Source organism: Sebastes umbrosus, chromosome 4, assembly GCF_015220745.1.
Source record: "Sebastes umbrosus isolate fSebUmb1 chromosome 4, fSebUmb1.pri, whole genome shotgun sequence".
Lineage (NCBI taxonomy): Eukaryota > Metazoa > Chordata > Actinopteri > Perciformes > Sebastidae > Sebastes > Sebastes umbrosus.
The window spans coordinates 24,367,232-24,393,006 of NC_051272.1; the positions used below are offsets into that span (position 1 = coordinate 24,367,232).

A 25,775-nucleotide genomic window follows, 5' to 3' on the forward strand; every position below is an offset into this window, starting at 1 on the left:
GATACCGTCCCTCTTTTATGGCAGTAGGTGTAGTAATACAAATTCAACCAAACCTTCTATAGCTTTTCCACATGAAAGAACCCAAGTACTCTTTTCAGTTTTTTCATTCTACATAGAGCTCAACAGTGACAGCCCACTTGTTGAATGACTCCAGTTTGCAGAAGTGAATTTCCCATTCATTTACTCTATTGACGTTTCAGAAAATCCTTACAGAAAGAGCTTTAAGCATGGAACCAAGCCAACCAGCCAGCATTTAATGCTGAGCAACAACAAAAATACATTAGAAAATGGAAAAAAAGGACTGTGTACATAATTATTTTAAGAGCGAAGGAACTATTCATCCCATAAACCATTGCGAATGGCGACTTGCCACCTCTGGAAACTCCCGAAAAACGTTTTAACTAACTGTTTGTAGATCTAAAATGAAGACGGATTCAGCAACTGCATAACTTCTTTCTCCCCTCAAATGTTTTCAGAAACACATTTCGGTTAACTATTTTCGTAATATAAGAGAAAGTTTCCAAATGAGCCGCCAGGCTGGCCCGGTTTCAAATCCGGGAGTAAATCACGAAGCAGCACGTATGACCACGTGCCCTCACTGGCCATTCGAGGGTGCCATACACATTTCCATGATAACAGTGAGCTTCACCAATCAGAGACGTCACCGTTACACTTAGGATTGTGGGTAGTGTAGTACTTTGCCATGACATCACAAACAAAACATGTTTTTCCTGAAACAAGGTTGATATCAGACTTCTACGGGAGCATATACCACCCTTTCACAATCTCGTAGGTAAGTCTACCTTGGATGGTTACGACATTATGGCTAATGATCAAATCCACGATTCAGAATATGAATGGGATTTTCACATCCGGAAACTCACTGTTGAGCTCTGTTTCACACAATAGTCAGGTAAAATGATCCAATCAAAGAACACACTATGTCTTCCTTCTTGTACTTATTTTGTGCCACAACCAGTGACTCCACAGTGAGGCTTGTGAGATGAAGGAAACTGAGGATGTTTCAAAGTTAAAGAAGTTGCTGTTTCACCATTGCATATATGCAGTGCGTCACAGGCGGACTTTTATCTTTTGATAGAAAGACCACATTGTTGCGCAATTAGTTTAAATAATGTCTATTACATTATAAGTTTTGTTTGATTTGTTCTGATAGAAATGTACTTTGCCTCAAGTGGTTTAGTTGCAGTTGTCGTTAATATTAAGACAATGGTGTTTTTCCTCTCCCGTTCTCACCTATATTACCTTTGTTGCTGTGCGTAAATGCTTAAAGTGAGTGTGGTGATATTTATAATTGCAAACCAGACATTAGTGTGATTATTTGGTAACTCTGCACATATATCTCTGCCAGTACTTTCTCTAGCTTGTAGGTCTCGTGGGGGGGTTGCATGCTAGCGGTAAATTGGTTGTTGACACAGTCCTTATCTGAATATGAGCATGTACTTAAGTGTATTGTGTTTAATATAATTTCCCTTTGTTTGAATCACTGCTACAGACCACAGCCGAAAATAAATCATCATAACTGGGAATGTCTGCTTCCGTGTTCTTTAATCGGGACACGTATCCGTACCTTAAATCAAATCTAACCACCTGATTCCCTGGAGAACCCATCTCCTTTATATTCGTTATTGCTGTGGCTTTTAATTATCATAGATGTTTGGCTTGCACATTGTTAGTCTTCATTAGCTGTTTGCCAACTTACATCCTATCCATTTAACCACTTTATCCGCAAACAACACCTAAAACTCTTCTGTAAATCAAGCACTTGTGGTTGCGTTAATCACAGTAACATGAAATCCTCTTGACCACGACAAAGGCATGCTGAATACAAACAGCTCCGAGCACTGGCCACTATTGTTTGGTCTTCACACTCCATTTGTGAGGTGAGAGAAATGATCAATATTGCAATACATCATTATACGCTCTCTTTCTACTTTATCGATGCACTGGCACTTACTATATATACTGCTATATGGCGACTAAAGCCGTGAAAAGGAAGAGGCAGTTATGCAGACACAATTTCATGTGAAAAGAAAACAAACATTGCATTCTTCAAGGCAACGTTTGCAGATGACAATGGAAAAGATGAGTGCAGAACAGATGTGAGATGATGGAGACATGTCAAGCCTCGCAGGCTGTGGCTCTGTTTCGGTCGGTTCTAAATACTTCAGGGAGAAATTTTAACAGTTGCCAATTCTCAGCCATCTGGCGAAGATTTGGAGATTCTGTTTTGTGTGTGGATTTAACCGGCTGGAGAAGTTATGGAAAGTGATTCCGCTCTTTGTCGTCTGTCCTTCTCATATTAACACAAACTGGTTAGTCAGGTTCAATATGGTAAGCAGCTGCTTGCTGGTTGATGGTGGAGATTATCGTTGGGTGTGTTTTTAAACACTTTGTGTGTGTGATGTTGGCTAAGTTATAGGGCTGGGACAAAACACCTACCTCCCGATTTGATACATCACGATACTTGGGTGCTGACTCGATATGTATTGCAATTTTTAAGTATTGTGATTCAATATTACAATTTAATCGTGATTTCTGTTAACTTTTTTAACACTAAACTATGGGAAAAAGTTGAATCATATATTTGTAGGGACTTTTACTTTGGAAATTCTTTAAACTGATTCATCTGAATGCGTTTAACATAAATGCCAGTATATGGGACCCTCCGCTATTTTTCTTTTGGTTTTGAAACGGATATGACGTCACGTTACTCAGACTATAAAAATAAAAGCAACAACTTCCCTCTACCTCTGCATAGACTAAAATGAAGCAATTATATAGATTCTGGCATTATAGAATCGATTTCAAAATCGGAAAAGAAAATTGTGATACGTAGGGGAATCGATTTTTTTTCCCTACTTAGTAATGTTTGATGTGAGCTGCGATGATTGTCAGAATATTTCAGGCTGTTCTCATACACCGTTTGTAGCTATACCTACAATAAGTAACTCAGAGTAATTTGTGTATATCCCACAAAATCAATTTGTATGTAATCCACGTAATCGTGAACCAGACTTTCACTCAGGTGTTCACATCCCATGAGTCACGTAAATTCCGTACTTCAGTTAAGCCACTTCCATAATCTTTTCCTAAACGTAGTTTTGTTGCCTAAACCTAACCGAGTTGTTTCCTGTGAAAACGGAAGTTTATTTTGAAAAGACTGTATGCATGTACCGAGCGGAAATAGACACGTGTTGCTGGACATTCGTAGGAAAATGCACAAAAAATAGGGAATAACTTTTCGTAAGATGTCAAACAAACTGCTGTATGAGGATACGTTGAGTATTTACACAGTTCATAAGTTACTGAGACCAGAATGACACAAAGTACAGAGAAAGAGAAAGAGATTGCTTTGAATAAGCGATCCGGCTATTGCTTATTAATACACCTGTAGTGTTTTTCTTTTCAATAACAGTACATCCACAAAGATCACTCAAAAATACAGTTACCCGACACACCCCTATGTGATAATGACTTTGCATTTGACCTTGAATAGAAAATATATCTCAAAGTGCCATTCCCTGTTAATGTACGTACTTCATGTACAGTGGCAGGAGAAGTTCATCTTCTGGTTTTTCAATTTTGAATAAGCACAGAGACAAGGAGGCACTCACTCAAACTACGCCATCGATTCACCGGTTGCAATTAACATAGTGTTGCTCCTGTCCGGTGAGGCGCAAATTGAAAAAGCCAATAAAAATTGGTTTTCTCCCGCCAGCTGCCATCTCACAAGAGTCTGAAACGGCCACTCCAGATCCATCTATGCCTCCCAGCCAGAGGCATCGACTCCTGCGTCGATATATATCTGCAAACTTCTACTGGCTCATGTGAGAAAAATCAAGGCAGTGGGTTGTTTAATGACAGAATAAATCCAGGAGGACGCTTAAAGGAATTGATATCCTGACAATAACAACAGAGCCAAACAAAAGCGCTTCAGCAGCTTGAGCCGTCCGCTACTGTAGCCAGATTAATAGACTGTTTAGGCCATTACCCCTGGATGAGCTACATGAAGAATAATCACCTTCTTTCGTTTACCTCAGCCGTTTCACAGTCACAGTCAATGTCTAATATTAAATCCTGTTTTTTTTTTATTTCCTCGAAGCGCTGTTACGACATGTAAGTTGTCATAGCAGCACATTAAGTGCAAGATCATATCTGATGTATGTGGCATGATTAGAGTAGCTGGTAAATGAGGCCTGTCTGATTTACCCGCTACTCACAAAGACTTTTAAAGGTCAAACTCAAACTGTGGTTTCTATGGTAATCACTGCAGTGTGATCTGTAACTGTCAATTGCAGCGGGTTATATTGACTAAAATATTACAGCATTATTACATCATTATACCAGTATTATAACGGACCAATGTAAAATGGAATTATAATGCAGATGCAAAGCATATTATTTCTCTCATACCCATAGGATGAGATGAGATGAGATGAGATGAGGAGGAGGAGGAGGAGGAGGAGGAGGAGGAGGAGGAGGAGGAAGTCACCTATCATGATGATGTGGTACTCCCTTCACTGTCTCCATTTTTTCTGTGAATATTCCTGCAAAAGTTTTACAGTCACGCATACTTTTAAGGAACTTTGACCAAATGGCACGGCAATGATTTTCAAGCTACAAAAGCCATGATACAGCAAGTTGTAAGTTTGTATTTTCAAAAAAAAAAAATTTAAATGTTATTATATATGGTATATATTATATAAAAGAGAAATGTAAAGGGTAACATTTTAACGTTATAAGCGGTAGTAGTAAGAGGGTCGCAGGTTCAAAAACCTGGCTTGGAGCCCTTCTGTGTTGAGTCTGCATGTTCTCCCCGTGTTAGCGTGAGTTTCCTCCGGGTTCTCCGGTGTCCTCCCACAGTCCAAAGACATGCAGGTTAGGTCAATTGTTGACTCTGAATTGGCCGAAGGTGTGAATGTGAGTGTGAATGGTTGTCTGTCTCTATGTGTCAGCCCTGTGATAGACTGGCGACCTGTCCAGGGTGTACCCATTACAGATAATGGATGGATGGATGCATTTGTCAACCATAACTCCCCCTTTGAATCATCCATAACTTCTGTATAAAGAGTTACTGAATGCTCAATATAATATAACAGTTGTAATCATATAAAGTACTACGTCTTCATATTTTATATGAAGATGAAATATAGTATTAATGTATTATAATAACCACATAGATTACAACTTAGATTTATCTATATAAATTCTATAATAATATCTATATAATTAATTAACTATTTAGTAGACGTGTAATAAGCGGGATAATGCACAGCTAGTGGGTCATTGTTGTGAAATAAACCCCTTCAGGGCGACGCAGGACTCCACAACAATGACCAGCTCGCTGTACATTATCCCTTACATACACCAGTCAATGACACTTCATAGAAGATGTTACTTATTTTTGTTGAAAAATACATTAATAAACCTGCTTACAACTAGTGTTTTATAAACAATTGTTTATACACTGCTTATAAATGCTAAATAGGAAAGTTAAAGAAAAGTGTCACTATATAAACTACATATAGACATTAGCCCAGATTTAGGAGATGAAGAATGGTAGAACAAGAGGAGACAGAGGTGACAGAAGTGATGACAAGACATATAAAAGAGTTGAAGACAGGAGAAGAGCAAGGTGGGTGACCATGGGTGGTGAGGCAGGCAGGGATCCTGAGGAGATCAATCAACGGGCTCCAAGAGTCTGGCCTCTGCCAGGACAGCGTGTGGACAGCAGGGATCAATGAGGAGCAAAGGCCCATGGGCTGGTTCACCACAGGAGACAATACATTATAGACTGGAAACACACACCAGCCAAATGAGGACAGGATGAGTGGAAGCAAAGAAGAGAGAAAAGAGGTAGATGGAGAAGAGAGGACGGATGGAGAGAAGCAAAGAAAGATACTAGTAAGACACAGATAGAAAGAGACATTGACCTTGGAAGTCAAACATATGTATGAGAATAATTTGAATAGATAACTGAAGTGAGAGTGAAGGTCCAGATAAATTAAAGCACTGTTTTACCAGCGTGTTTCTACACCTACCCGAATGTTAACTTTTAAAACTGTCAGTAGCAGTACTTATTCTGTATGCAACTTCAATGAGTTACATCCAACGCATCTCTCCATACACTGGTTAATGTTTTGAGGCCACTCTTAGATGAAAGAATGCAGACTAAAAGGAAAAAAAAGAGACACATGAAAGCAGGCACCTATAGAGAACTCCCAAGAGAAAAGTTGGAAACTGAAGCAAAACACGAAAATCCCCTCCAACTCTTCGGCGATATGGCGCTCGCTCCAACTCTGGCGAACAGGGAATACTGATGAAAGCAGGAAATGTTCCCACGGGAATGCAAATGAACGTGCTCCTCCTCTTCTTTAGACCCACAGAAACACAGCGTGCCCACACCAACAATTTTGTTTCCAATCACTCCATCCATCCATCCATGGTGCTACCCTGCCAAGCCTGATCTGCATCTTGTCAAATAAATGCCTCCGTTGTGGGAGATTTGGCAAGGAAGATGGAGAGAGACTGAGATTGCTGCTATTGTTCAGTGAGGTTCTTATCCCTGCCTTGTTTGTATTGTTAACTGTTTGTTTTATTCTTTATGGGACAGAGGAAAAATGGAGCTGTGCATGTTTTTTGTTCCCCCTTTATCGAGTGGCAACAGGAGCCGCACCTGCTTGTTTATTCTGGCAGACACGCAGGCATCTTCTACACTCATGACATCCTCTGCCATTTTCTATGATCCAGCCTTCTGAAAGCACTTATAACATTAAGCACTTAAACAAGTTAGTCTTGCAGAGGTTGATGCATTTTCCCAGACAAGGCCTTTCACCATCAGCTCTTGTTCTCAAGGATCCTCCGGTGTAACACCACAGATCCTGTAGGAGTACGTCTGCATAGCACATTTACACGGATCTTTTACTTGTTTTGGAATCAACCTTGTGAAATAAACATTGAATGATACAAGCAGTGTCGTAAAAAGCCATCCGGGAAAAATCTATTTCCTTACCACAAAGGGATTATATGCAGAGATCAGACTGCAGAGGCAAGTAAGAGTATACATTTACACTGAACTCCCACAACCTGGGCTCCATTGGAAAGGTATTTCACCATGACGGTTATTCAACGTCATTTCAAGGGACGATTCACAATGTTAATCATTTTTCCTTGCTTAATTCAGCGAGAAAAAAATGTGATTGAAACATATTTTTTATTTTATTTTTAGCACAATCTGCACATTGTTCAGTCGGCTGAAGGCTTCACCTCTCGTAACCGGAGATAATATCTCGTCAACAGGCACAAACTGAGAGCTTACATTGGTGTGATAAGTCTTTTTTCCAGTCTGTCCCTCTCGTAGATTGTAGATTCACTATGGAAGAGCTGGGGCCAGCTATCTGGGGTCAGGCCAGTTCAGTACACTACAGTGGTTTCCTATCATAGACTGTATATAAGAAGTGGATGTAGTCACTGTGACGTCACCCATTGGTTTGTGGACTGCCGTTTTCGGAGCCTCAAGGTCAGCATTTTTGCAACTAGAAGTGACATGAGAGGGTGGAGCTAAGTACAACCTAAAACACTGAATAAGACATTTATAGGCGACCAAAAAGGTTATAATTGACGTTCATGAACTGAAAACACATTAAGGGTTAAAGTTGTGAGACGAAAACACGGACAACTCTCGGACCAGACAACGCCGTGGTAGCAACCTGTCAATCACAAGGTAGCCACGCCCTAAATCATCCCCTGCTTTATGGTCTATTTGACTCTAAATGGGACCATAATTTACTAAATGAACATCATGCTGTATTGAAGAAGACTTGAAACTAACGATTGAGACCATAAACTCATGTTTACAATGTGTACTGTGGTAATAAATCAAGTGAGAAGTAGGGTCATTTTCTCATAGACTTCTATACAATCTGACTTCTTTTTACAACCAGAGGAGTCGCCCCCTGCTGGCTCTTCTGCATTGGCTTCACTTTTCAAACCCCAGAGGTTGTCCACTTGTTCCTCTATACTGTGACTATTCACATCACAGTTTACAGTACTGCTGTGACTCAAGATGGCTGATGTAGCCTTCTATCACCTATGTTTCTTTTGGACTAAAAGTAACCTTTCATGCACGCTCTAATAACTCATGTCTCATGATGTAGACATTTCACAGATTGTGCAAAAAACAATTCAAATTAAGTCTATATAGTAAATCGCCCAGCACTGTTGCCGACCTTGACCAACGTGATGTCCCTGCCCCTGTCCCTCACAACATTTTGGAACATCATTTCTCTTGTGGTGATGGGATTCGCAGCCCTGAACTCATTGACTTCCGACGCCTTTATCAGCAGTCCACTTTGACAGCACTCAACCAGCAGGCAGCCATCATGTCAGCGTAATAGAAAGCACCCCACAGAGTGAGAGGGCTGGAGGTGAGAAATATAAACAGACATATAAGTCTAGCGTCATGTCTTGTGACCTAATGACCTCCACCCAGCATCGTCCCAGCGTGAAACTGACCATCAACGGCAAACAGCCAGCCGGTAACAGCTTAGCGCTGACCACTGCTGGAGCAGAGCCAGCAGGTGGGAGTCGGAACGAATGAGGAAAGAGCAAGAACCCTTCAATAGTGTGCCTAAAAGGATTGAGGGAGATCCCACTGTGAAATTTCTTTCCCTCCCTATCTAGGATGTAGAGGGTGGAAATGAAACTAAACGCTCTCTTGAAATCAATTCTTTAGGTTTTGGCTGTAGGTATCGTACAACTTGTGTGCATGTACAGAATACTGCATATGTACACACAGAGCTTTTGGTGTTGCGGAACAGCCTTCCACTCTGTTGGCATCTAGTTGTGGGCAGCAGAGTATAAAGACAGTGCAGACCTCAGAGCTGGAGCCCTGCCTGTGAGTTTATTGCATGCCCACAGCTTGGATCTCCATCCTCTGTGAACCAACACCAGGCCGGCAAATGCCTGAGAAGTGATAGTGAGAATGAGTGAAAGCACTGAAGCACCCAGAGGGAAAACAATTCTGGCCTGAACCCTCAAATAGCCCCATATAACAGAGCTGTCAACACCCCCAAGTTTGAAAAATGACAGAGAAGAGCTCACTGTTTGTAGGGTTACAGATAGGGCTATCAGAGGCTTGTGGCTGAACCGGGTGAAATTATGTACATCCAAGGGAATATATTGATTTCTGCATAAAGACTGGTACTTTAAAAAGGTTTGAATGTTAAGATGTAAAGACCAAATCAATCCTGAATATAGCTCTAGTCCTTTGATTAGGTTTGATCGATGACTACAAAGATGGAATGAGACTCATTTTCATAGCTGTGATCATCGTTTCCATCAGCTATGATGACCTTGTACTTGCCAAAGATCTAGGAACAAGAGAAAATGAGCAGTCAGACAAGTGTACAGGTTGTAAACAAGCCAACATCGTAGTCAGATTACCTGAACCACTTTATTTGGCGGTGAAACTGAAAGTGAGCACAACCCTAATGCACAGCAGTAATCCCTCATTGCACGACCACGGCAGCTACGTTGAACTGTCTGTACTCTGATGGGAGTTTTTGTACCGAACAGTTTGGGGAACAATTTTACCGTTTGCTTCCAAAGAAGTTTAGCTAAACTTAGAGTTTGTTTAAAACCTGCATGATCAGCTGACTGCTTATGTTTCTAGCCACATCAGATTTTTTAGCAGTGTTTTTGCATTCAAAGATCCCAGCTATAAGGTGAGCACAATCGTATTATTGCGTATAGGAATACCTCTGAACACCCAAGTTGTGATAAATTAAATGTTTAAATGTTTGATGAAGGTTAATGTGGGACTATTAACATGTGTCCTGGAGAGGTCGTTGAGTTTTAGAGAAAAAAACAAGACCTTAGAAATCTTTAGCAGCCATTCGATAGACTGAAATTGAAAACCCGGAAACAGTGACTGGTCAGCTTCCCGTTAAAATCCAAACAAGATCACTGTAACATTTGATTAATCTCAAGTATAATAACAGCACACTGTGTCTAGACGCCTTTTTCTAACCATCTCTTGCGCTCTTGTGCTTGAATTGCTCTAGTTTCAGTAGACTTCTTGAGTGAGATTATTGTGAGACAAAGTCCTTTGTCCTCGTGTCTTTAGAACTTGTGCGAGAACAACTGCTACTTCATTGTTAATAGCGTCTGGGCTATAGTTGGTTACTGTCTGTATTTCATTCCTATATAGCAAACCACACTGTCTCAGTTTCTGTCTCTTAACCGTCCTCCGCTACAACCGCTCATCTGGTCAAAAGTGCCTCGGGAGGAATGGACCCACCATTATCTAAAAGCTCTGAGTTCATATTTTACAGCTAACTGTTCTTTGCTTCTCTCGACAGACCCTCGGGACCATGTAGGCACTGGAGTTCTTGATTAAAGACAAAAAATGTAATTAAACTGATTCGGTAACACAGGAGACAACACACTTGAGAAAAGTGTCAGAAAACAAACGCAGTGCGAGCTCCGACATCCCGGGGTAGGGCGCTCAGGCTGATGTACCAAATTCCTCATGGGAGATCCATTTCCACTTGGCTGGCTGCGGATCCAATCAGCAGGAGAGAACTCCCTCAACCAAATGTCAGAGAGGAGGAGGCCACTGAGTCACTGCCTGGAAGCATCACCCTGACTCGCTCGGCGACAATCCTTTTTCAATCCGTGACAGCATTGGAAATGCTAAATAAATGTAATGGGTACCTGGGAAAATGAGTCATGTGTCACTGACCTCCACGGTCAAATCTAAATGTCAAATTGAACAATTACGCTGTGACGCTAATCCCTATGTTTGGGTCCATTTACACAGATTACATGAAGCCTAATACCCGCCCGCCTAGCGCACACAGCATTGTATCATCCCGGCCAAATCTGTGCGGTGCAGTTGAGTGTGTGGAGTCTCGCTGATCGGCCATGTGTTTATTTACTAGTCAGTCCGTGCTCTCTGCTCCTCATCATTCTCAGGCGTGTCTTCCCATGCCAGCACCACCTCCTTCCCATCTCCCATAAACTATCGACAAGGCCGGAGCGATGTAAGGCGGCCATATTTACAGCCCTGAAAGCAATTGGAGGTTAACAATGAGGCCTGGCTGCTGCGGTTTATGAGCTGCAGTAAAATTGCCACTATGATTAAAATCTCTGTCAGGTGAAAGACAATGGTGCAGCCCTTTCTCGCAAGCCTCCTGTAGGTGAAATATCTCCTCACACTCGTCCTCCCTGGCTCTCCTCTCCTCTCCTCTCCATGACCTCGATTGCAGGCCTTTACCTTGGCTAACTGGCTTATTACAGCTCACTGTCTTCTGTCTGGGAAAGTGCACTGGGAGTCGCTGGCCTGTCCTCTGTGTGTGTGTGTGTTTGTGTGACATTAGATACTAATGCATGATAGATTTATTGACCTGAAAGTTTAAGACATTTTTCATCTTCTGTGATGATAATAAGCTAGGCATACAATGTACGGTTTTAGAAATGTTGTCTTCCTACTCCTAATTTACGAGTACATAATTTGCAATGTGAAGCCAAAGCTCCCGATTTATGTGCTCACACTGTACGGTCGGATTGTCAGCCACGACCTGAGTGTTCACACTGTATGTGTAAAATAGAAAAAAAGAACACAGCCCGTCGGCCCCTGCAAAATTGCATTGCAATATCGTGATATTATTTTAAGGCAACATGGCCCACTCATACATGGCATGCACGTGGCTGTCAATCTTGTTTTGTTCTTCCACAATTTTCTTAGTGTGTCTGTCTGAATAACCTTCTTTCTAACATCCGTGACTGACAAGCAAAAAATACCTTTCGACACTTGCGTGCCCTGGTTTATCATCAAAATCAATATTAACGATTCCCAGTTTCATCAAATCTGCTCTTCTCTTGTCTCTTTTTGTCCTCCAGCCTCTATTTTCTACTGCGAAGCCCCAACCCTCCTCTTCAGCCTTCATCATTCTTCCCTCTCATCAGGTACGAGACATGAAGAGGCGGAGCCCCAAAAGCAATCTGCCACTGACAGGAGGAGCAGGGTGCAGAGCACAGAATCTACACCTCATCCATATTAACTACACGCACACAAACATACAATCACACACACACACATGCCACATACATGTTGATGTGTATGCACCACCTGGCTTCATATAACCTTAGTATGACTGTCAGACAAAGGGGTAACCACCTGGAGGCTAACCTGGAGGTGGCACACACACAAACGCACACAAACACTTTGTGACAGTGTAAATCTATTGCAGGTTTTGTCTTGAACAGCAGGTGGCCAGGGAGATATTCCATGTCTTTCAAAACATAAAAAAAAATAAACAGAAATTGGGTTCCTGTAATTGCCAACCCTAACACACTCCTTCAACTATTTAAGCAGCAATTTTAGTGAATTGCAGGCAAAGAAAGAAAGGTTCAGAGGCAAACATTTGCTGCTCAGTCGCAGCCTTATTTCACAGAGGCAGAGAGGAACGCAATTACTCTCTCTACAGACGATCCTGCTCCTCATCTTTTCTTTTTACGTGTGATTTTCTCTTGTTTCCTTCCATCCCCTCATGTCCTCCCTGTTGTCTGAACTCGCCTTAACCCCGCTTCCCTCTAATGTGCTCAGATTAACACTCTCTCTCTCTTCTGTCACCGCTTTCTCCATCCATCTGACAACAAACTAGAGGCTCGCAGGACACATTTGCAAGGCTTCTATCAGAAACCAGCATCCACCTCTTCACCTTTACTCACACCAAGGAAGGATGCCACTTAGCTCTTTCTATCAGTTCCACTTTTAGAGGGGAGGCAGGAGGCAGAAAGTGTGAGAAACTGAGAGATGAACAAGTGAAAAAAAAGTGTCATTTGGAGACTTGATATGTGTTGCAGGTCTCACGAAAGTCCTCATTAAATTAATTTAAGCAGTAGGCGATGCACCAGTATCTTTCTCTATCTGTGTGTGTGTGTGTGTGTGTGTGTGTGTGAGACAGTCCTTGTGCCCAAATGCAATAAGGTCATTCCACTTCCTTTTAGGCTGTCTATTAATCTTGAGTGCACACAGCCTTAGGGGCTTTTCTGCTTGTTTTCATCCATGCAATTTTGGTTTCATTGTCTGAAATTTCTGAAATGGCAGCTTTAGTGAGCTATTAGTGCAGCACAAAACATTAGAGGAGCTTAACAGAGATGGCAAACAAGGGAGAAGGGCGTCTGTCCCCCTGACCCACATTACAGCACATTAAACGTACTAAATCATCCTTCTCTCTTTCTGTCGTTCTCTCTCTTAGACACCCACCCACACACACACACACACACACACGTCTGGTGTTGAACTAACTTCGTCTCTCAGGCCAGGAAACACGAACTACAGCGCTGGCCTTTGGCACTGGCATTCTCTAAGTGAAGGAGCGCTCTCACTGGAGCGGCGTCACATCGACTCAAGGTGTCAATTATGTTGCTTCGGCTTTCCTCGAGATGTTGGTGCTGAATGAGCAGCGAGAGAGAAAAAGTGAAACGTGGTATGCTACGTGCACACTTATAAAAGCACACACTCAGAGGTCAAGCACTGCTGGAACAAAGAGCTGGTAAATGGGCATGTAAATTATAGATGAATAGAGATGAACAGAAAAGTCTTAAGGGTGAGCTGTGTTGATATGCACACACACGCACACACACGCACCTTTAAAATGATAGCTACAAATAAAGCAGTGTTATAGATAACCACAAATGGTGCTCAGTCTTACGGTATACTCTACAGATCGTAAATCCAACTAAGCACCTCCTGCAGCGGGCCAATTCTATCTCCTATATTGTAATTGTGATGATTTAGAGCGTGTTTACCGTCCGAGTACGAACACAGTTCATCTAAGTGATCATTATTTGAAGCAAACCAAATCTATCACCCGTCGTTTAGGGAACAAAATGACAAAGCGATGCTATTAAAATTCATAAAGGGCACGCCATAAACTTTCTGACACGTTTTAGTGACTTCAGCAGAATGCTTACAGTGCAGCGGAATATTTGAGCTTCGGCACGCGAGACTGACTCATCCTGAGACTCGCTTTTCATATGACTGTTACAGAAGAGGAGCCCTAACGCTATCAGGCAGGTTTACAGTTTAGAGGAGGGCCGTTCAGAAAACCCCCGCCGGCTCCCCTTCATGACTCTTATCTCTACGAGCACATTTCCTAAAGCCTCCACTTAAATCGATTCTGAAGACGACTGCATTTTATGGAATAAGATATATCGTCTTCTTTTTCTCTCAGATGTTCCCCTTCGGCTATAGTCAACAGAAATACAGCGATATCAACAATTTGGGTTTTAACTTTAACTGTGTTTGGGTCTTAAACTCCTGCAGCCACAGCTTGTGTGTGGCCATACTGCATGTTTTGTATGGTGGATTAGAGTGACGTTACACTGCAGATCCAGGTCAGAAATCAGTGCGACCACTATGATATGATAGAGTGACATAGTTCGGGAGTTCGGGAGTGATTGACAGCCGGCTCATAGATAGCAGCTGGACGGCTCGGCTCTGATTGGTTGTCTGATTGTGTCTGTGAAATCTAGCAGATGCTATTAGGAGCACCGGAGGGCACAGAGGCACATGATTTTTTTTCAGATTAACTGTCTAATGTACTACAATCAGGATATAGTGACCGTTTTATAAAAATAAATACATCTTTTTTTTTATCATATTTGCTCCGTTTCTACCCGATGTAGCTTTAAGTCAAGTTATGTACATTTTATATGTATAGCCAAATATCACAAATCACAAATTTGCCTAAGTTTAACTAACTAATTATGTGGTATATATAGATAGAAGCAAAAAAAGACTGATCATTTCATAGAATAAACTGTACTGATACCAGTTCATAATTCATTAGAATTCATTCTACATCCCATCAGCTTCTCAGGGACTTCCTTTACAGCCCATAATAATGATCCTCTCTAGCGGACAGAGAGGTAAAAGCTTTTTATTATATAAAAAAAAAATACCAATAACTATCGGATACATCTCATTAATCTGTATCCGCCTACATCCCTTGCTCTACAATATCTAAGGCCTCTTTTACATCAAATATTCAACACAGCCCCATTGCGCGGTGAACATGTAATTACTGCGGATTGTCTGCCTTCGCGGCCTGATTCTTCGGCACCTCAGGTTGTTTTACAGATACCTGAGCCTCAGGCGAGATATCATTTCAAGGTAGACAGCCCGTCAACATGAGTGGCAAGTGTTGGCCTGGAAACCTGGTTGACTGAGGCTGAGGAAGGAGCGACTAATAATAAATTGCCTGCCTCAAGGCCAGAAGGTGAGTGGTGAATCTGGAGAGTATTGAAAGTGTCTTTTTACGGTACTGAAGAAGGAAGAAAACAGCTAGATACAATTGAAGTAGAGATAAAAGATTACAGCACGGGAGTACGGTGTGTTTGACTGATTGGTGTAAAAGCCTGGACACACCCAGAGAGATACAGTCTTATTTACAGTGGTTTTCAATCTTATTTTGGAATCAAACTCTGTCCTGTTGAGACCGAACAACCAAAAATAAGCAGTTCCTGACTGTAGAAGGCCCTTAATTATATTAGATATTTCTCTTTGTAATACACTTTAGCACTTATTCAGATCAGACTGTGGGTTGTCAACGTTTTTTGAGTGAGTTTTGATAATAATCCTCATTTGGACAGCTTGTTGGGAGCAACAGGAGCTCGTCATTTCAACACACAGTTGGAGCTAATGTGCCCTGCAGGTTTTGCAGTATTTGGAACTTATCTGTGGGTAAAATTGCTGTGCTTAACCCTAAAATCCACCCACTGTCAGGGGAAATAAGACTTTAAGTGTCAGATTGTCTCAGTGGTTTACTGCTGCATGTACCAAGTGCTAATGATCTCTGGCGGTGATCCAAACTCTCATATTCTGCTGTTCACTGTATCACTCAGCACAAAAACTATCACAGAAATAAACGTTTGAGGAGGAGGTTAGATTGCGTGATGTATTCACAGTATATCTTGAGCTGTGGCCTCCTAGAGATGGAAACATTATTCAAATTCAATGCAGTGGGTGGGGTCAGGAGGCTAAACTGTAGATGGGTTTTAATGAGCAAAAATGAAAAGTTTCAAAACAAGGAAATCTGATTACAGATTCTGTAATGTTTCCCCATCTATAGTCAGAAGGATGTGGGTGTTTGTGTTGTCATCACATTAATATTCGCCCCAGAGTGGTGAGACAGAAAAGAAGAAAGACAGCGAGAGAGAAAGACTCACTGCAGCCTCGTCCTCCCTGCTGTCGCTGGTGTCCTCACTCTTGTGGTGTCCGGCCGAGGAGCGAGCGTCCCTCTTACGGCTGGTGTCCGTCCCCTCCGTCTGTCTCTCTCCATCTGGGCCAAGGTGAAAACATGGACAGCGCTCAGAAAGCCAGCAAGCACCATTATCATCGCTAGTCATCATCATCCTCATTGTCACCATCCTCATCTCCATTTTAATCATCATTAATAGCATCATTGTCATTCCCATCTCTATCATCTCTATAGCATAATTATAATTATGAATATCTTCATTACCATCATCATCGTGGTCAACAATAATTCCGAGCTATCGTTCACTTTCCCCTCCTACTAAGCCTCTCTAGTGTAATCAAACCCAGATAAAAGTTTCCAGAGAAAAAAGGAGATTAAGTGGGAAAAAAAAATGTAATTGGAAAAACGGAAAAGAGACAAGAGAGAAGAATAAAAAACGGTCCGGAGGGGAAATGTGAAGAGGGGGGGAGTGAAAATGGGAAAAAAAAGGAAGAGATCGAGAAATGGAGAGACATAAAGAATGGCTTTTCTTGCTACGAAGTGGAGCTGTTAGGATGCTGTCATGCCACAGATGGATTATGGGAGTTTTGCTGCACAATGATGACAGTTGCCTTGGCCGGGAGAGAACAACCGGAATTTAAATCCACTCATTACGAGAGTGTGTGTGTGCATGCAAGTGTGTGTTATTTTGTGTGTCCGTCACAGAGCATATGGTTAAAATTGTCTGCCAGCAAAACACACGCTCATATACGTACACGCTGTCATGGATGATCAAACCGGAGCACAATTCAATACAGGGCTGTAACAGGATACTCAGCACTTTACGAGGGCCTGGTTATTTGGAGTTACAAGCAGCCAATGGATACTCATAAGGTTTCCTATAAGGGTTTCTACCTCGACGAGGAGTTCATATAAAAAAGGGAATCCATACCCCATTCACTTCAATCTCTTTTTATTTCTATTGCACAGCATTCGATCCCATTTGGCTGACATTGGCTCGCGAATGCACAACACCGCTGCAGCTCCGATGGGCTGCCATAAAAGGTGGCGCCTGTGCCATTGACTCCCCCATAAAAAGCAAGAGGGAGGGGGCACGGGGGGCTTTGTGGTGTCCCAAAAGCATTACAGCGAAAGTGGTTCATTACTGTCTGCTGAGCAGGGGGCGGCTGGAGTGCACACACACACACACACACACACACACACACACACACACACGGGGATGGATTGTGATTAAAAGACAGAATGGGGAGAACGGGTGGCTATAAAGCATAATGAGAGCTAATGGTTTTCCAATATGTCCCCTTAACAATGAGTCTGAGTGGGCTGAATTAGATGGTGTGTGTGTGTGTGTGTGTAAGTGTGTCTGTGTGTGTGTGGCAGGGTTGGGCTGCGGGGAGATTGATGCGGTCGAGGAGAAGAGGAGAAGACAGATGGGTGTGCGCGCTCACTCATCGTTCACGTAAAGCGACAGTAGATAAAACGATGAAAAACAATCAAAGAAAAGTGAAAATTAAAAATGAAAATGTAGCAACAGTGAACGTTTTTCTTCTTGTACAACTTGATCTGCGTCCCATAAAAGTCTCCGGCAAACATAATCTGTGATGATGATTTGTTTTCCTCATTTGTTTGCACATCATCTCGCCTGTCTCCCTCCATTCCCTTTGCAATTTCACTGATTCCAAAACAACTGTAATAAAACTCAGCTTTGATCTGAAAAAGCTCCTTTTGCTTAAGAAATGAAACAGAGAAAATCGCAGTGTTCACAATCTAGCCGTCTAAACTGTATTCCCACTTTTCTCTCTGATTGCATAAGGGTATATTATGTATGTATGTTTTCTGACTCAGGGCAAAGTGCACTGGAAATGTCACCCCAACTCCAAAAAAGAAAGAACAAAAAAACATAATACCAAGCAATGGAAGTCGCAGAAGCTTTCAGAGAGTGCCATTTCCTTGTCAAACAAGGCCACTTGAGCCACAGGAACCGTGCTGCGAAAACTCGACACGAACAGTCTAAGTACGTCCTCCGGGGTCGATCAAAGCTTCGCCAGATCAAAGAGCAAACACCAAAGAGTAGCCGTGCTCAACTTGGTCTCACTTCAAGCCCGACTTTCCTGCCATTGTTGAGCCAAAAATAGTAGGACACTTCAACTTCCAAGTTTTGATCTCGCTATGTAACTAAAACCTCTTTTTTTTGTACATGTAGATTTCAGTAGCGGCAGTAAAAAATGTGTCTGAATGTATTTAAATTTCATAAATTTTACATAAACCATGTCAAAAATCCAACAAAGATATTAAACAAAGGATATGATACTGAAATTAGAATATAACAAATCACGCCAAATGAAAAATAAATATAAAATCTAGATTTTTTTATGCGTTTCCATTTATTTCTTGCCTCATTTTGCTGTTTATTTTTGTTCTTCCTCTGCGTACACACTGCATGAGTCACTGCATGACTCAGCTGGCAGCACATCTACCCTTAACCGTTTATATGAGACTATTATGAGCAGGTGATGCTCCAGGGAGCCAGGTGAGACTCCCCTTTGCCTCGCCTCATTTATGTTTAAGTGATCACCTTAAAGATGAATGAGCACGCAGAACGCACACATCTCACATCAGTCCTAACTGGAAATTAAATGAGTGACAGCTTCGAGTCTCAAAATAGAGACGGCAGACTGTGAAACTTCTGAAAATAACCCACAGTCCAAGATAACATGGTTCAAATTCATCATACTTGGAATGATAAGGGCCTTACTGTAGAACCTCCACCTTTACATGCTCCGTACGATAAGGAACGCATTGTATTTTGTATGCAAGAGAAATACTGAAGCAGTACAGATGGTCAAACTGACAGGCAAAATCCATCAGAGCTTTCTTTAATACCTCAATAAATAGAGAAAAGATTAACAGCATTAGAGTTTGACGGAAAGAGAATCACTTGTGGAAACATCAGCCAGATGACACAGAGCAATCGACCAACATTAGGAGGTAAACTTCAACTAAGAATTCACTTTCAAATCATTTCTCCTCGTCTTCAAGTCCCCCAAGCATTATCTTTTGAAGTCTGGGGAGAGTAATGTTTGAGTGAACTTCTTTCCTGAGAAAATAAGACTTCTTAAGCACTAAGAGTACAAACTCCATCTCTGCACCCTGTATGCAGAGCCGTAGGAAAGTGAGTGAAGTGTAACGCGGAAATAAGTTTCCGCTGCTGTTTATATAATTTCAGTTACATTTAAATCATTAGTGCCCCATTTCCGGAGTCCTTTTATATGGATAAATGTTTGAAAAAAAAATATAGAACATTCGCTGCTAATATATTCTTCTAATAAATTCTTCAACGATCCCAAAAGAGGAAGATAATGAGAACTGCAAAGCACTTGTAATGTGTGTGTGTGTGTTCAGACATTCTTTGCCAACATATTCCTTCTAGCACTCCTTAACACTCTTAAAAGATAGGTTTAAGTGCGTGTGTGAGTGTGTGTCCTGATTAAATGTATGCATACATGTCTCACAGGTATACATGCTCATGTGTAGTTTGTCAAATAGAAAGGTATGTTCCACTATTATTCCGAATATGACAATATTTCTACTTTGATACAGGTCATGTAAAAATCGTATTCCATTTGGATATACTGAATTAGGCCTTATTCAGAATGTATAAATTTTCCGATTAAGACATGTGGGATATGATGATATTATTCAGGTTTTAGGAGCATTCTTTGGAAATGTATACAGAGCATTCAGAATATGAGTCTCAATTTGGGGTTTCTACTGCAGTCTGTGACACACGGCCTCTTGCCTGTTTACAGCCAGCTCTGTGCGTTATACACAAACCAACTAGCCGACAGTTTACTGAGATGCATGCCTAAAAGAAAAGCTCACATTTGTGGTCGGAAGGAGAAACACACCTACTTTAAAATATTGCGAAAAACTTGGATATCAACCGATTTTTGGATATATCCGCAAATATGGCAACGCCGACCTTTTCAAGAAGGTGGTTGAAGGAATGAACGAGGGAGGAACAAGTCCGCTACAGGTTACGTTAATCGGAGTATGCAGAGCTTGATGTAAGCGTGAATATTAGTAGAATATTCATTTTCATTAGCCATGTAAACAGCTTAGTAGGGATAATGTCTTTTTCGGAATAAGAGGAAAAAAAATAAAGAAGAATATTTTGTGCATGTAAACGTAATCAGTGACAGTTACCTGCACTTTGTTATTGTTTTTTGATTGTTGGTTTTGCTTTGTTTCCTGCTGGTATTGTTCCAACCAACCTTTGAATAGTAGGACTTATTGTATTTCAGTTTATTTTATTGATTTTAATATACAATATAATTAATGTTAACTTTTCAAATAGGGCTGTCAATCGATTCAAATATTTAATTAAAACAATGACAAATATTGTCCAGAGACCCTCACAGGTACTGTATTTAGCATAAAAATATATGCTCAATCACAAACTCAAGCCCAACAGGCAACAACAGCTGTCAGTGTGTCAGTGTGCTGACTTGACTATGAGTTGTCCCAAAACTGCATGTGATTATCATAAAGTGGGCATGTCTGTAAAGGGGAGACTCGTGGGTACCCATAGAACCCATTTTCATTCACATATCTGGAGGTCAGAGGTCAAGGGACCCCTTTGAAAATGGCCATGCCAGTTTTTCCTCGCCCAAATTTAGCAAGTTTGAAGCGTTATTCAGTCTCCTTCATGACAAGCTAGTATGACATGGTGACAAATGGATTCATTCGGTTTTCTAGTTTAATGCAATACCAGTATTATCACTCTAGCTTTATAAATGAGCCCGCTACAACCTCCAAAAGATCAATTGCATTATTGTGTTAAAGAAATTAGTGGCGTTAAAACAAATTTCCCTTTCAATGTCACTCTAACTTTGACAGCCCCAATTTTAACATTTAAATATGCTTTGGCAACATGTACAGTGTTACGTCATCCCAATAAAGCCATTTGAAAGGAACTGAATAGAAAGATGTGGTGCTGCAAATTGAATGAGTCATAAATAATGTGTCCCCTGCTGGCAGGAAGTAGAGGTTTGATGAACCAATCAAATGGTCCCGTGATGGTGAATGAGCTATACAAACCATGAGGTTGGTCCTGGCTGTTCTCCTAAGTAACTAACCAGCATGCATTGCTATCATTTACTCACCAACACAAAGTTAAAAAGGACTGAAAGAACAGGACGCACTGCAGGCATTACACTTACATACACACACACACACACACCATGATGCAGTGTGCAGCAGCCGAGGGCCGAGGTATAAGTCTGATGCCCCGTGGCAAGCCGCAGCGAGTCAGGAGTCAGTCCTGGTCCCTGGACTGTGACGGGACTTCCTCAAGCCTCCACGCGGGCTCTAATGAAGTAATGAAGAGCAGACTGGCAGGTTAATGGAAGCCAATCGACTACGAGCTCCGCCACCCGCCACCAGAAGGCCAAGGCTGAATACTAATCATTTAGGAGCCTCCACTATAATGTTCTGCCTAATCTGTTCACTCCTAAAACTACAGCACTATTTACTGTGCAGATAAGATGGCGGAGAGCAACTTCTATAACCTCCAGAGGACAGAGATAGAGACCATTTCTTTGGAGAGTTAAGTCTGGGACGGAGTGTATTAAATACCACGATAAACAGGAGTCTTATCCGAGGTTTATGTGGGTGTAACCTGTAGATAGAGACAAGGATTGGGGGAACTTTCTCCAGCTTCTTCTACTTTTGAGAAATGATTAATAAGTTCACCTTGTCTGGCTGCCCTTTTACAACTAATGATATTCTTAACTCTATAGCTTTCGGCGAACTGCAGCTGTCGGAGCTCTCATCTGCGCTGTACGAATGCCAGTTTATATTTATGCGTTTCAGTGTATTTGTGTGCATATATGCATACAATATATGCATGTGTGTGTGCGTGTTGCATCTCTGTGTCTCATTTTATTTTTGACCAAGACTGACAAACAAGCACTTTTCAGTGCACGACGGCGCTCCGCTGTATGTTAAGTGATAGACAGAATGGTGATACAGCAGAATGCTAATCACAGAATCAAAGCAGTGAGCGCAGCAGGAGCTACGAGAACGGCAACGAGGGGCTGTTAGGAGAGGAGAAACCACTGAACATTATAGATGGAATAAAAAATAAAACGGAAGTGGTTAAGTAGGAGAAGTTTTAATTTGAACCTAATGTGTCCAGTCCAGCCATAACAAATTAGATAGAAGTTTGGGAGCCCTCAGGATCTGTTCCATGTAACAGCCCTCTGGTAAACAGGGGAAATAATAGCACACAGTCCAACACGGCAGCTCGCGGTGGTTACAGAACAACGCCAACAGTCATTATCACAACTCATTTGCCAGTGTTATATCAAGATTGGTTCCTACATGGTCTCTTTTGAAAAGGCACACTTAAGATTCAACGTTAATGGAGGACTAGCAACAGAACACAGCAGGGAAAGAAACACATTACAAATTACAGATACATATTCAAATGTTCAAAATGAGGTGAAAAATCTATTTGTTCTTACATTCAAAGTACAAATTTCTAGGGTTTACAACTACCAAATATTTTAATTATTACACTACTGCCCATAGTACACTACTATGAGTAACTACAGGAAGTGTGCAATTTGTTGATTGGTAGCAGTCTATGCATGTACTGTAGGTACCGTGTCTGTGTGCATGTGGACTGGCGACAGTCTGTGTAAGTACAGTATGTACTGTATGTATGCAGTATGTTATTTTGTATTTCTTAACAGCAGATACTGTATCTGTCCAACACAAATTTCCTTCAGGAGAATAAAGTCTATCTTATCTTATTCTGACTATGTTTTCAATGAATCGATTCACTCTTGAGTCTTTTCACTATTTTAAATGCATATATAATAGTGAAAAATACCAATAACAAGTTCCCAGAAGCCCAAAGTGGTGCTTGTTTTAATCCGACTGACATCCCCAAACAGGGTCTGAAATTAACTTTTTTCTCTGCGTACCAAGTATATTTTTTTGTCTGCCACTCAAAACCTATGCGCTAAATGAAGGAATCACATTTTAGATCTGATGTCATTCAATGTTTGATATATTTTACATAAAAAACATTATATGCATGGTTAATTGAATTTTTCTAATGACACCGTAGCTTCCGGGGAGGCCTATTTTTCATGGAACGGAGGGTACTGTAGCTTACACAGTACTGTACTGTACTTTTCTATTGCCATCTACAGTGGTTATTCGCATAAAAACCCAATATTGTGATTATTTAAATATTTGCTCTGATTAAAACAAATCTTGGCGAGCTCCTTAGAGCTAGTGTTAGGAAATTGAACAGGTCATAATCCGTCTCTATTATTTATTTTATATTGCTGTGAAAACATCTCCTACAAACACCTGAATTTATTCAAGTTTCTCGCCAAAAAAATTAATTTTACGGGATTACATTTGAACACATCATGATAACGTTGTAATTTACCTTCGCCCAATAGCCATTTTTACTGAATAGAACTTGAACACCTCATAATATAACTCAGTGGTACCTCCGTTAACGTTAGGAGCTCCGTTATTTAGCCCAGCAGGACTGTGCTGCCCACCAGCTTCTAACAAGTAGCGTTACTAGCCGTCCTCCTTTTGATTACAACACGGATTTGTTGTTCAGTGTAGTATTATCAGAGAAAAATAGGGTGCATCCCCTCAGATTCAGTAGTAATAGCGCCATGCTTTTGAGCGCTTTTTTTCCTCTCCACCATAACTCCGGTCCCAAACAAAGTGAAATGTCATACAGTGTGCATATGCGTCATTGTGCATGCGTATCTGTTGAAAAGCATCAATATGAGGAATTGATAGTCTGTCTGTTTGTCTCTCATAAATGATGATTGATCGATTATAAAGAAATATATTTGAGTAATCGAACAATCATTTCAGAACTACATTCCTATTTGTGCAATTGTCATATTGGAAAGTGATCTGATATTTGACCAAAAAAAGCAACTAAAGTAGCAGTAATATATTTTAGAGGTGCTGGAAACTCTCCATATATATTTTGATTCGTGCTGACTCAATAGCATCTTGCACTTGCAATTGATTTTTGTTTCCATACTAACCCTTCATTCAATCTCATCCCAGAGATGTTTTATTGGATTCAATCCCAGACTGTGTGGAGCACACTGAGGTCTTTTTGAGATTATAAAGAGGCTAGTTGTGACACTATCCTTTGCTGGAGGTAGCCATGCGGAAAAGGATTACTGGTCAGCAACAACGCTTTAGTAGCCTTTGGCATTCAAATGAAGCTCAACATCTGGTACCATGGGGCCTAATTTGTGCAAGAAAATACTCCCACACAGCTACCACTCGCCTGTTTCTTTGACACAAGGCAGGGCCGATGAATGACTTCATGCTGTTTACTTCAAATTCTCACCCTGCTGCAAGCATGTCACACCAAAGATCAAAATTCATTAGAATATTATGTTTGATCATTGTGTTGATCATGTGACCGCTGCAGCTTTCTCTTTTGTTTTTCCTTACCGACAAAAGTGTGACCCAGACTTTCCCTGATCTCTCAACGTTATGCAATAGATGCAAGGTTGCTGAGGGTACTCTTAACCCACTATTTCTGAATATGTCCAAAACTGATAACCCTGAAACTGCTTTACTCTGGTACTCCACAAACGTGAAAAATGTAGTCTGCAGTGCCTGCACGGCCTTGGTGTATGGCATGATAATTGGCAAGAGATGCATATTGAAACTATGGAAATCTGACTCAGCCCCCACAACGAAAATAGTAAAAATTAATTGCCCGAACTTTTTTTGTCTTATTGTTACTATCAATGCATATATACATAATTCCTTTATTATTTTGTATTTAATTAAATGTTATCTATTTAAGGGGGAGGGGAATAGGGACAGGTTTTAATGTAATTATTATCTATTTCTTATTTCTTATTAATATTATTATTTATTTACTTATTATTTTTATTGTTTTTTGTTGTACTTGTCTACCTGGTTTAAGTATGTCTTATCCACCTTGTTTTATTATGTATGCAAAACTACAATAAATAAAATGTGAAAAAAAAAGGTTCAAGTCCATGGTCTTCTGCTGTTGCTGCTTCAAGGTTTGACAAACACACGCCCTTCTGCAAAGCCCTGTTGTACTGATGCATCCTTGTTAGCCATCTGCCCCTGACCTTCCTCACTGTCAAGGTGGTTTTGCTTGCTTAAGTGCAGCCGACCGCACGTTTTCTTTTCCTTTATCACTCTGAAAATCCCAGGAGGCCAGCTGTGATGCTGAAACAACAACCTCTGGCCCTGCAACAACCATACTTCACTCAAAATTACTTAGCTTATGCACCATGTCTGTTCTAATGTGTGGTTTAACAGCAAATGAACCTCGTGACCTTGTCATACTGATTAGCTGTTTGGAGGAGTCGGCTGTTTGCATCGCTGAGCGAGTTTACCGAATAAAGTAGGTGACTGGAGATGATGGATAGGAAC

At 41.1% G+C, this 25,775-nt stretch overlaps 1 protein-coding gene across 1 annotated transcript in view; it reads right to left on the reverse strand.

Moving 5' to 3' along the window:
* The window catches only part of b4galnt4a (beta-1,4-N-acetyl-galactosaminyl transferase 4a), a 161,285-nt gene that overhangs the window by 92,354 nt on the left and 43,156 nt on the right, over positions 1 to 25,775 (reverse strand). Inside the window, exon 2 of the mRNA XM_037767852.1 lies at positions 16,261 to 16,373. Coding sequence (XP_037623780.1) covers positions 16,261 to 16,373 — 113 coding nt within the window. The remainder of the gene's footprint in view (positions 1 to 16,260; positions 16,374 to 25,775) is intronic.